The following is a 12,744-nucleotide window of genomic DNA, read 5'->3' as shown; positions in this document are numbered from 1 at the left end:
TAGAGCTGGGAGAGAGAGGACTGGGCTTCTCTGCTGCCTGTGCTTCCCTCTGAAGATGCTCCAGGGGTAGAGGCCAGGCCCTGGTTACCCTGTGACACACAACACAGCCAGTCCTGGTAATCTACGTTTATGCAAAGCAAAGCTGACAGTGACTGTTGCAGCCACTTGCCTCCAACCTACAGCAGCAGCTGGAACACACAGGACAGCCGGGCTCCTAATGCTGGAAAAAATCCCCAAAGGGCTTTGGTGAGAGGAGGGATCTGGAGGCACAGAGCACTGCCACCCTTCAGCCCCGGAGTCAGTGGGCAGTGAGGCAGCAGTGCCACAGCTGGTGTGGCTGTGCCTGTGGTCCCTGCCCTGGCTCCAGGCTGGCAGGAGCCGTGCCCAGCTCCCCACACTCCCATTCCAGGGGTGCCCACCTTGGAGATGACCACGTCCCTGCTGCGGGCGCGCAGTTTGTTGACCTGGCTCTCGGCGATGTCGGCGCGTTCCTCGGCGTCGTCCAGCTCGTGCTGCACCTTGCGGTACTTCACCAGGTTGGAGTTGGCCTGCTGCTCCTGGGCAGGGACAGAGAAGGGGAGGGGGCATGGGGCACAGGGCACAGCAATGAGCTCCCCACATTGCTGCCATGGAGGCAGTCCCAGGGAGGGACAGCCCTGTCCCCCATCCCAGAGCAGTGCTGGGCACTTACTGCCTCCTCAAACTGGCGCTTGTAGCTCTTGACCTTGCTCTGCAGCTTGTCTATCAGGTCCTGCATCCGAGCCAGGTTCTTCCGGTCCTCCTCAGCCTGCAAGTGCCCCAGCTCCCTTAGGCAGACCCCAGCAGCCCCTCACCTCCACCTTTATCTGAGTCCCAGTGGTGCCAGGTCACAAACACAGCACCAACCTGCCCCATCAACCCAGCCTGGTGCCACAGCACCCGTCCCTTGCTCCCCCCTTGTGTCCCATCACCCAGCTCAGGAGGTGCTGGGAAATGGGCAGAAGGACCCAGTTGTGACATGGAGAAGTTTGTGCAGTTGTCATTGCCCACACAGAACCCAGAAGCAGCCCAGGCTAGGCTGGGCTTTGTGGATGGGTTCTGGAGTAACAGAGGCCAAGCAAAGAGGATTTGTGCCAGTTGCTGTGGGACCAGGGCTGCACCTGTGCCCAGAGCTGCTGTACCTGGTAGCTCAGCTCCTTGATCCTGCGCTCGTACTTGCGAATGCCCTTCTGGGCCTCTGCCATCTTCTTCTGCTCCCCATCCAGCTCTCCCTCCAGCTCCCGCACCTGTAGGGGGCACAGACTGGCTCAGCACTTGGCTCCCAAGCACCAGCACTAGCCCAGGTAAAGCCAAGGCACTTTCCCAGCTCAGAGAAGCCACAGTAGAGGCTAAAAACATCCTGAGCTGGGCCCAGCCTGGCAGGGCCTTGGGGACTGTCCCTTGATCCCCCAGAGGCACCACCTGTCCTCAGAGAGATGGGGCAGAGTCTGGTGCCACAGGGACTGGGGCAGCCCCAGGGGTTGGCTCCTGAAGAACACAGCCAGGGATCTGCCCCTACTCTCTCACCCTGGCCTCCAGCTTCTGGATCTGCTTCTTGCCCCCCTTGAGGGCAATCTGCTCTGCCTCGTCCAGGCGCATCTGCAGGTCCTTGATGGTCTGCTCCATGTTCTTCTTCATGCGCTCCAGGTGTGCGCTTGTGTCCTGCTCCTTCTTCAGCTCTTCTGCCATCATGGCAGCCTGCAAGGCCAAGAGCAGGGGGACATCACCTCAGGGCCAGGCAGCCCTGCCAGACCAGGGCTCAGTGGAGGTGTGAGACCCACACAGCAGTCCCCACCACTCTCTTACATCTGTGATGGCTTTCTTTGCCTTCTCCTCGGCGTTGCGACACTCCTGCACCGCATCCTCCACCTCACCACTCAGCTGGGAGACATCTGCCTCCAGCTTCTTCTTCTGGTTGATCAGCCCCATGTTCTGCACAGAGAGCAGGCTCAGTGTGACCAGGGCTGGTCACTCACCACGGCTGGACAGACTCACCAGTGCAGGCAGGGGCTTGGCAGTGCCTCCTCACCTGGGAGTGGAGCAGGGTGACCCTCTCGGTGGTTTCCAGCAGCTCCTGCTCTGCCAGCTTCCTGCTCCTCTCGGCCTGCTCCAGCGCCGCCCGCAGCTCCTCCACCTCTGCCAGCAGTAGGTTGCTGCGGCGCTCCAGGGCCCCCACCTGCTCCTTCAGGTCATCATTGTGGCGCTGGGTGTCATCCAGCTCCATCTGCAGGTCCTGTGGGGCAGCGTGGGGTCACTGGGGACAGCCAGGAGCCGGGCTGGCAGCAGGGATGGCACTCAGTCTGTCCCAACCTTGATCTGGGCCTGGAGCTGGCGGCCCAGCTGCTGGAACTCGGCAGCCTGGCGGTTGGCGTGGTTCAGCTGGATCTCCATCTCGTTCAGGTCCCCCTCCATCTTCTTCCTCAGCCTCACAGCCTCGTTCTTGGCCCGGGCCTCTGCGTCCAGCGAGGCCTGCATGGAGTCCATGGCGCGCTGGTGGTTGCGCCTGCAGGACAGGGCATGCATCAGCCACGTCCCCTGGGGACACCCAGCCCTGCCAGGGCCACAGTGCCAGCTCTGCCCCTGCAGAAACATCCCCTGGGGACACCCAGCCCTGCCAGCTCTGCCCCTGCAGCCACGTCCCCTGGGGACACCCAACCCTGCCAGGGCCAGCTCTGGCCCTGCAGCCACGTCCCAGCCTGTCCCCTCACCCAGCCTGTCCCCTCACCCCACACACCTCAGGTTCTCAAACTCCTCGTCTTTCTCTGCCAGCTTCCTGTCCATGTCAGCCTTGATCTGGTTCAGCTCCAGCTGGATGCGCAGGGTCTTGCTCTCCTCGTGCTCCAGGGCTCCCTAGAGACAGCTCAGCCATGGGAAGGTGGTTCCTGGGAAGGGGGGTCTCCCCAGCCGCCCATCCCACCCTGGCTTTGTCCCCCAGCCCATTGCTATGAGGGGCAGAGCAGGTGGAGCTACCCCAGGGCCTGCAGTGGTTGCAGGACCCTCATGAATGGGATTGCCAGGGGTCACAGCCTGGCTCAGGACTGTCACCCCACACAACCAGAGCTGCAGGGTGGGCCAGTGGCTCCTGGGGACAGCAGGAACACATGGGAAACAAGGACTCACCTCAGCCTCCTCCAGAGCTGCCTGGATATCGCTCTTCTCACTTTCCAGCACTTTCTTCACCTTCTCCAGCTCATGGATGGTTTTGCCTCCCAGACTGATCTGGTCAGTCAAATCAGCAATTTCCTCTGCCAGGGACACGAGGAGTTTGGTCAGGAAGGAGTTTGTGGGACCAGCCCTGTGCAAGTGACGTCCCCATCCCCCTGCCCAGGCTCAGCTGATGTCCCTCAGACCCTCAAAGAGCAACCAAGGCAGTGCTTGGGAACATTTCTGGGAGACCTGTTTGTCCAACAGCAACCCCCCCAAGGCAGCATCATGGCACTTGGCAGCACCATTTGGGGACAGGACCCATCTGGGGACAGGAGCCAAGGGGCTGTGCCAGTCCTCCCAGAGTGTGCCCAGCATGAGGGCAGGACACATGCTGGCATCCCAGCAGGGCTGCTGCACCCCCCCAGTGGATGTGCTGAGCAGCAAAGCCTCTCCTGGCCAACAAGGGACCCAATCCCACGTGTCTGAGGAAAGGGCAGAAGCCAGGGGAGTGCCTGAGCCCAGCCCTACCCTGCAGGTTCTTGTTCTCCCTCTTAAGGGTCTCCAGGTTGTCCAGGGACTCCTCGTAGGCGTTCTTGAGCTTGAAGAGCTCCGTGCTCAGGCTGCGCGCCTCCTTCTGCGACGCCTCCAGCTCCACCTGGCTCTCCTCGTGCTTCTGCCTCCACTCTGCCAGGATCCTGTCGAAGTTCCTCTGCTTCTTGTCCAGGGCGGCGCAGGCCGAGTTGGCGCGCTCCAGCTCCACCGACAGGTCCTCGATCTCGGTCTGCAGCCGGTGCTTGGTCTTCTCCAGCGAGGAGCACTTGGCATGGGCGGCCTCCACGGCCTCCTCTGCCTCCTGCAGCCGCGTGGCCAGCTTCTTCCTGCCCACGGCACCGGGGTGAGTGTGCCCTGCCCCAGTGACACCCTGCCCCACAGACTCTGGTCCTCACCACGTTTCTCCTCACAGAGAAATGCAAGGCACAGCTCCCCGAAGATATTCTGAGACTCATGTTCTCTGAAGCTCAGAGAAAAGAAAAACAGTTCTTATCTCATTCGCTGCACCTGTGTTGTTCACAAGTAGAATTGTGAACAACATTGTGAAAGATTGTTTACCTGAAGGGAATTAGTAATTAGATTCTAGTGTAAGAGTTTTAATTCACTGACCAATTAAATTCATGTGTGTCACTGTCATAGTTTCTGAAAAATCCCTTCTCCAGGCAAGATGAGAACCCTCAGCTTCTCCATGTTTGGCTGCTCTGGAATGTGGTCTGGAGATTGTTTATCCAAACATGTGAATTGTTCTAATTTAATGACCAATCATGGTCCAGCTGTGTCGAGGCTCTGAGGAGTGACGAGTTTTTATTATTCATTCTTTTCTAGCCTTCTGATGTATTCTTTCTCTTTCTTTAGTATAGTTTTAGTATAGCATAATATAATGTAATGTAATGTAATGTAATATGATATTATATTATATATAAAATATATATTATATATATGTATAATATATTTAATATATGTATATATGTATATATATACATAATGTAATGTTACATTATGTTATATTATCATAATATATATAATGATGTATATATAATATCATAAAATAATAAATCAGCCATCTGAGAACCTGGAGTCAGATTCTCATCTCTCACTTCATCCTAGGGACCTCACAAACACCACATATGCGTGCATGTGTCAGGACTGTCAGCTGACAGTCACGAGATGCTGTGCAGTAAAATGGAGTTGAGTACTTAGCAGATTCAGTTTAGATGTAATGTAATGTAATATAGAATAATATAATAAAGTAATAAATTAACCTTCTAAGAACATACAGTCAAATGTATAATTTTCTCCTCCTTCATCAGGGGTGCCCTAATTTTACAATAGGCAGGAGCATGCTATGTCACCCCAGGTCTGGGAGAGCCCCACTGCTGAACAGAAAGCCACCACCTACAAGGAGTTGACTTGTGCCATGGGACTTACTTGGCTTCCTCCAGCTCCTCAGTCCTCTGGATGGCATCAGTCTCGTACTTGGTTCTCCACTGGGCCACCTCAGCGTTGGCTTTGGACAAGTTCCTCTGGAGCTCGCTCTTGGCCTCGCCCTCCTCCTCGTACTGCTCCCGCAGCAGGTCACAGTCGTGCCGGGAGGCCTGCAGGGCATGGGCCAGGGCGTTCTTGCCCTGAGGGAGAGAGAGCAGCAGCTGATTCTGGGCTCCAGGACACTGCCCATGGCACCTGGACTGGCAGCAGCAGCAGGGAACTTCTTTTCTTCCCAGGTGAAGAGCTGCCCTGCGTGCAGGGTATGCCCCACCTCCCTCACAGTGTCACTCAGAGACCAACCATGCCCTGAAACCTCACCTTGGTCTCTTCCTCCAGCTGCCTCTTGAGTTCCTCAATGCTCTGTGTGAAGGAGACCTTGCCACGGCTCAGCTGGTTGATGAAGGACTCCTTCTCCTCCAGCAGTCGGGTGAGCTCCCCTGGATTCAAACACAGCCAAAACAGCTATTTCAGGGCTGTAGGGCTGCACTCTGCACTAGCCCACACTCTCCCAGAGCCTGTGGCCTCCAGCTGTCTCCACACACAGAGCAAGCTAGGCAGAGGTGCACCCAGTTAAAGGCAAAGGATGCCAGTGAGGAATCCCTCCTGAGGTACACCTAGTTTTTCCCTCCATGGGAGGAGGAGGACGGTCACAAACATCTTTTATGAAAAATCCTTTCCTTAGGAAAAATCCTTTCCTTAGGACTTTTCCTCCTGAGAAGCTGACAGGCCTCAGGAACAAAATGTAAACAATGATTATCTACTGCTGTGGAATGCAACAGGTGCATCTGTGATTGGTCTCATAGAGTTGTTTCTAATTAATGGCCAATCACAGTCAGCTGGCTCGGACTCTATGTCTGAGACAGAGCCTTTGTTATCATTCTTTCTTTTCTATTCTTAGCTAGCCTTGTGATGAAATCCTTTCTTCTATTCTTTTAGTATAGATTTAATGTAATATATATCATAAAATAGTAAATCAAGCCTTCTGAAACATGGAGTCAGATCCTTGTCTCTTCCCCCATTCTTGGACTTCTGTGAACACCGTCACAGAGGACAGCTTGCCTGGCTGAACCCCACTCCCAGCCAGGTCAGAGCACTCTGAGGCAGATGGGTGCCCCTGGTTTTTGCTCACTCACCGTTCTCAGTCTGCAGCCGGCCCCGCTGCGCGTTCACGTCCGTCAGCTGCCGCTGCAGCTCGTCCACTCTGGCCTTGGCCTCGTTCAGCTGGTCCTCGTAGGTGCGGCACAGCTTCTCTGCGTTGGCCTGCAGCACCAAGCACAGCCTGGCTGAGCTCAGCTCTGCACAGAGCACCATCTCCCACCCTGGGATACCCTGCCCTGCTCAGTGGATCCTACAGGAACACAAGGCAGAGAGCAGGAGCCTGGCAGAGCTCGCTGCCAAGCTAACAGCAGCTCTCTGAAGTCAAGCTGCCCAGGAAATGCCTTCCCAGAGCCTCCAGACTTGACTAGGACAAGTAAAGCATCCTGTAGTGACATAGGGACAAGCTGCAGGTCAAACAGGACTTGGTCATGGCAAAGCAACACCACCCCATGGACATGGCTGTGCTGGTCACGCTGCACCCTGTCACAGACATATTTTATGAAAAATCCTTTTGCTAGGATCATTTCTCCTGAGAAGCTGAAAGGCCTCAGAAACAAAATGTAAACAATGGTTTTCTGCTGGTGTGGAATGCAACAGGTGCATCTTTGATTGGTCTCATGTGCTTGTTTGCAATTAATGGCCAGTCACAGGCTCAGAGTCTGAGAGTCACGAGCTTTTGTTATCATTCCTTTCTATGTCTTTCAAGCCTTCTGATGAAATCCTTTCTTCTATTATTTTAGTATAGTGTTAATATATAATTTTCTTTTAATATAATATATATCATAAAATAACAGATCAGCCTTCTGAAACACGGAGTCAAGATTCTCATCTCTTCCCTCATCCTGGGATCCCTGCGAACACCACCACAGCACTCAGTTGCACTGATGTCCACAGGAAAGACCAACCAGCCCTGTGGAGAACCAGGACTGTGAAAAATGTGTATTTTATTATTGGCTTTTCACAAATATGAAAATGAATATTATATGTATTATGTTAGAAAGTTATGCTGTATTAATTTTCTTAAGTGGTGTGTTAAATATAGTTTTAGTTTAGAACATAAGGTTAAAATAGAAACAATGCTATGCACGATACTTTTTTTCTGAAGAAAGGACTCGCACTGAGATAGCAGCCACAGGACAACTAAATCTTTCAGAGAAAGAGAATTAATTCTCCCTTATCAGAAGAAATTAACTTCTTCCCACCTTGCTCAGCCAAGTTAGGATTAAGAGGAAGAAGATGACGATGACCAGACAGAATCCTGTGTTTGAATGGAATTTATGCATCATGGATGAGATGTATGAATATACAACAGATTATTGTTTTTAAGGCTCAATCCTCTCTTAACATGAGTCCTTTTTTGGGCTTATGTTGCCCAGAAAAGGGTACCTGGATGTCCATAACTCTTTGTTTTTATTGTCTCATATTATCCTAATCCAAATTGTCCAAAAATTTTATTACCCTAATTATATTGCTAATTTTATAACCATTTTATTACTATTAAACTTTTAAAATTTTTAAAACAAGCGACTGGCATTTTTCACAAGGACCCACCTTGCTCTTGGTGATGTACTCAACGTTGGAGGAGAGATCATCAATCTCCATCTTCATCTCGCTCTTCTCCTTCTCCAGTTTCTGCTTGACGCGCTGCAGGCCGTCGATGCGCTCGCCCAGCTCGGCCACGCTGTCCGCGTGCTTCTTCCTGAGCGCGGCCGCCGTGGCCTCGTGCTGCAGCGTGGCCTCCTCCAGGTCCCTCCTCAGCTTCAGGAACTCGGCCTCCCTCTTCTTGCTGAGCTCCAGCTGCGTGGCCGTGCTGCCGCCCGCCTCCTCCAGCCGCTCGCTCAGCTCCTCCAGCTCCCGCGACGCCTCCGCACGCTGCTTCTCCACCTTGGCCCGCGCGGCTCGCTCGGCCTCCAGCTCCTCCTCCAGCTCCTCCACGCGTGCCTGCACACACAGGAATGGGCAGGTGATCCAAGATATGGGTGAAGCTCCAGCATTGATATATGGTCTCCTTGAGCCAGCTCGAAGAGACCATATATCAACAGTGGAGATTTATATCTTGGAGATTTGTATCACACCCGAGATAGCTCAGCTACCTTAGAAGGCATAAAATCAGCTGGATGGTTCTGTGGTAGTGTTGGAAACAGAAAAGTTTTAATAAAAGGCAAAATAACAAAACTCTTTACAGAGTTTTACAGAGAAAAACCAATCCAGGTGCAAGAGGTTCTTGCTCCTGGTAAAACACCCCACAAAAGCCATTAGTTTCTTTGTTCTCTTCTATTTCTAGTAATTGCCCAGGTGGAACTTTTTGGCTCCTGTCCAATTGGCTATCCTTAACTTTGAGGTGAAGTTCCCCAGGTCCTATGAGATGTCTTTTTACCTAATCAAGGAGATTAGATAAAAAAATCTACCTAATACGGGCTTTTTCCTTTTTAAGGAGACAAAGGATAGTTTTGTCACTCCACATGCCTATATAGCATCTCTGCTCTCCACAGTGGAGCAGCATCTCTGATGATGATGGGAGGCAAAAAGCCACCAGTCTGGGGCTGTTTTGGGAGGTAGGTGCTCCTTGGTAGCATGTTTGGAGCTCCTGCTCTCCTCTGTCCCTGCCATCAGGATGCAGCTGGCATTAGCTTCTTTTCATGGGAACTTTCATGATTGTGGAGACCTGTCTCAGATAGGAAGAAGCCCAGTGACCTAGATTTGGATTTTCAGAGTTTGGTTACTGGATTACAGGTTTTATTTTGGACAGAGAACTAGATCTGGAAGCTGTTCCTCAGGCTGGTGATAGTGTTCACCTCAATAGCTCTTTCTTTAATTTTCAACCCATCATGTGCTGGCAGAGGGTTTGGCTCCTGCTACCCATGCCAGCTTTTTCCAGGGAGATGCCCCTGTGCTCAGAGGGGGACTGGCTCATGCAGATTCCCCTGCACATCACATCTAATGGAAATTTTGAACTCCCAGGATGTAAGAACAGTTCTTCCCACCATACCTGGACCTCCTTGATCTTCTTCTGCAGCTGGGCCTCCATCACTTGCCCATCTTCAATCCTTGAGTTCAGCTGACTCATCTCAAAGTCTTTCCTGTACAGACAGAAGACACAGTCTATGATCACTGTCCTGACAGGTCCTTCTGGTTCCTAAATTTCCCTGCACTCTTACACCCAGGCCAGAGGATGAACAAACCCACAATGGAAAGGGATTGCAGTGATAAGCAGCAGCTCATGGAAGGCTCACAGGAAGGGCTCAAGTAGCCAAATTGGCAGACAGCTGGCTCTGAGGGTTTTTCTCTGAGGTCCCAAGGTGTTCTGCAGTTCCCCAGTGAGAATGGGACATGACTGAAGTCTGTACTTGCAGCTGAGGCCCAGCAGTGTGCTGGATCCTGCCAGGCAGGTCCCTCCTCTCCAGCCCCATGGACAAAGGAAGGTCTGTGAGCCCTGGTCTATGAGCCTGCCACAAGCTCCTCAGCCTCTCTGCAAAATGCCCAGGAAATCCAAGCCCTGCCTGTGCCAGGACTGGTCACACAGCAGTGCCCAGAGGAGGATCACACAGCTCAGCCCAGCTGCCCCTGCAGACACCACACTAAATCTGATGGATATAGAGGTGCCCAGAGCCCAGGCATGTGTCACACACTCACTTCTTGAGCTTCTCATCCAGTTGCTGCTTGTCATTCTCCAGATCCATCACAGACTCTTGTGACAGCTTCAGGTCTCCTTCAAGCTTCCTCTTGGCTCTCTCCAGGTCCATGCGGATCTTCTTTTCTTGCTCAAGAGAACTTTCCAGCTGGAGAACCAAGGGAGGTGGGGTAGGGAGGGAAAGGACCTTCTGCAGCCCCACCCTCACCCATGCCCACTGCTGTGGGAACTCCACCAGTCCCCTGGGGGCCAGAGGTGTTCCCCAGCTGTCTCCAGTCCCACTCCCTCAGCTCAGGACTGCTCTCCATGAGGTGCTCTACACCACCTCTTGTTTCAGAGGTAGTTTGTCAATGGGATTATTCATCAACTGGCCATATTAAAGGGGGATGTGGTAATGATCCCACACTCCAGATCCCACTCAGGGACAGCCTTTGGGCTCTCCTGGAGATGTGACTCAAACCTCTCTTGCTTTATTCTCACTGGCCTGTCACTCACATCATCCACTTGCTGCTCCAGTTTGACCTTGGCTTTGGTCAGTGTGTTGACCTTGTCCTCCTCAGCCTGCAGGTCATCCAGGGCCTGCTGATGGGCCTCCTGCAGGGCTTTCTTCTCCTTTGTCAGCTTGGCAATGATCTCATCTAGACCAGCCATCTCCTCAATCAAGTTTTTAACCTGCATCAGTGAAGATAAAAGTAGAGAGCATCTCAGAGGGAGGTGCAAAGCTACTCCAGCAGCCTGACCCTTGCAAGGCAGGAGTCCATCCATGGGACAGCGGCTCTGCCCCCTGTCAGCAGCCAGCCCCTCTCCCTTAGCCAGGCTGGCCCCACCAGGTGGGTTTTCCATGCCTCAGATCACTTGCCACAGCACAGAACCATTTGCCCACAGCCCTCTGGGCAATGAGGCAGGACACAGAGGGTTTTTCCCTCTCACACTCCCCTTTCCCTCTGCCCTGCCCTAGTTTCCCCACACCAGCAGCCTTATCCCAGATATTCCTCTGGTGTCCCCTGTTCCAGATTGCAAGGCAAGATGTATTCTCTCAAGATGTATGGCACTTCTCTTGTGTCAAGTGGGCAGTTTGCCTTATCTCTCTCTCAGTGATCACAATCACTCCTCCCTTGGGAGGGGACATTGCTGATAACAGCTATTGAATGTCCCTGCATGGCTGATAAGAACTACAGCATCCCATTGGGAGATGTGAGCCCAGAGGGAGGAGCCAAGCATTGCTACCTGGATATAACCTGGAGGTTCTGGAACACCAGCACAGCTTCTGCACTGGATTCCCCAGAGGAACAGCAGCTGCCTCTGCCACTGGATCTTCAGAGGAAGAGACTGCACCTTTCTCCAGGATCCCTGCTCCAGCAGAACCAGCCCTGACACTGCAGGAGGGCTGAGCCACAATTCCAATGGCACTGCTGCCAACACCCTGACCCACAGAGTGTCAGGTTGGGTTCTGACTCTGGCAGTGTTGTTCTAGTGTACTGCATTGTTTATTTTATCCTTTTATTTTCTTCCCTATTAAAGAACTGTTATTCCTGCCCCCATATTTTTTGCCTAAGAAGCCCTTAATTTAAAATTTATAGCAATTTGGAGGGAGGGGTTATACATTCTCCATTTCAGGGGAGGTTCCTGCCTTCTTTAGCAGACACCTGTCTTTCCAAACCAAGACAGTTACCTTGTTCTCTGTGGCATGTTTCTCCTTCTCCACCTTGGCCAGCGTGATCTCCAGGTCATCAATGTCCTTCTTCAGCTCTGCACACTCATCCTCCAGCTTGCGTTTCTTGGCAGTGAGCTCTGAGCTCATCTCCTCCTCATCCTCCACACGCTCTTGCAGCTCCTTCACCTTGGCCTCCAGCTGGATCTTGGACTTGATGAGCAGGTCACAGCGCTCCTCTGCATCTGCCAGGTTGTCCTGCTCCTGGGAGAGGCACAGGAGAGCAGTGCTCACCCTCTGCCCCAGCACTCTGCTCCCAGCCCTGCTGTCCTGCCCTTCTCCTTGTAGAAGGGGCAGAGCAAGCCTGAGGTGCTCATGTGTACAAAAAATACAGCTCCAGTCACTGCCTGTCATCAAGGTTCAACCATTCACACTAACCAGGGCCAAAGAGCAGCTCAATCTTTCCAGAGGAAGGACAAAAAAAAAAAAAAAACAGCACAGAATTTGGCAAGCAAACATTGCCATCCCCTCCCACCCCCCTGTGAGGAGAGCACCCTTCCTAGAGCCAGGGGATCACAAATCCCTGTGACAGCCCCAGCATGTGATGGTACTTCAGGACTGCAGTCTTAGGCTGTGTTTCAGACAGATTGTGACAATGAGGGAGCTTCAGAACTGCAAGAGGAGGAAGGAGGGTTCCAGGATGTTCTGCTCCTTCTTCTACCCATGGACCCTGCACTGTGTTAAACCCCACAGAGAGGGTGGGGCACTCACTGCCTGCAGCTGCAGAGCCAGGTCGTGCTTCTCCTGGATCATGGAGACTTGCTTCTCTTCCAGCTCCTTCCTCTTAGCCTCAGACTTCTCCAGAGCCTCCTTCAGCTTCTGGAATTCCTCCTTCAGGTTGGACATCTCCTTCTCAGTCTGAGCAGACTTGAGTAAAGGCTTGATCTTGAAGAACAGCTTCATCCAGGACCAGTTCTTGACAGCATTGAAGGCACGGATGTTCCACTGGATGGTGTAGAGGGCTTCCCTGGGGGATACAAGCACAGCATCATCAGGGGTGGACATTCTCCATGTCCCACCTGGCTTCTGCAGGCCTGGATACGTCTGCATTCTCCCCCAGCTGGACAAATGGCAGAATGGTGACTGAATGGGACACTGTCTG

At 52.8% G+C, this 12,744-nt stretch overlaps 1 protein-coding gene across 1 annotated transcript in view; it reads right to left on the bottom strand.

Moving 5' to 3' along the window:
* Positions 1-12,744, bottom strand: part of MYH7B (myosin heavy chain 7B) — a 32,936-nt gene continuing 20,192 nt past the window's right edge. Inside the window, exons 23-42 of the mRNA XM_059481033.1 lie at positions 12,354-12,609; positions 11,604-11,846; positions 10,427-10,603; positions 9,934-10,079; positions 9,290-9,380; positions 7,852-8,241; positions 6,336-6,462; positions 5,521-5,639; positions 5,146-5,342; positions 3,694-4,043; positions 3,139-3,263; positions 2,753-2,868; positions 2,329-2,521; positions 2,048-2,251; positions 1,825-1,950; positions 1,546-1,716; positions 1,161-1,265; positions 692-787; positions 420-557; positions 1-220 (exon numbers count right to left, since the gene is read on the bottom strand). Of these exons, the coding sequence (XP_059337016.1) occupies positions 215-220; positions 420-557; positions 692-787; positions 1,161-1,265; positions 1,546-1,716; positions 1,825-1,950; positions 2,048-2,251; positions 2,329-2,521; positions 2,753-2,868; positions 3,139-3,263; positions 3,694-4,043; positions 5,146-5,342; positions 5,521-5,639; positions 6,336-6,462; positions 7,852-8,241; positions 9,290-9,380; positions 9,934-10,079; positions 10,427-10,603; positions 11,604-11,846; positions 12,354-12,609 (3,376 nt within the window). The 3' untranslated portion in view covers positions 1-214. The remainder of the gene's footprint in view (positions 221-419; positions 558-691; positions 788-1,160; positions 1,266-1,545; positions 1,717-1,824; positions 1,951-2,047; positions 2,252-2,328; positions 2,522-2,752; positions 2,869-3,138; positions 3,264-3,693; positions 4,044-5,145; positions 5,343-5,520; positions 5,640-6,335; positions 6,463-7,851; positions 8,242-9,289; positions 9,381-9,933; positions 10,080-10,426; positions 10,604-11,603; positions 11,847-12,353; positions 12,610-12,744) is intronic.

This window comes from Ammospiza nelsoni, chromosome 12 (assembly GCF_027579445.1).
Source record: "Ammospiza nelsoni isolate bAmmNel1 chromosome 12, bAmmNel1.pri, whole genome shotgun sequence".
Classification (NCBI taxonomy): domain Eukaryota; kingdom Metazoa; phylum Chordata; class Aves; order Passeriformes; family Passerellidae; genus Ammospiza; species Ammospiza nelsoni.
This window is presented reverse-complemented; position numbering and strand designations above follow the sequence as displayed.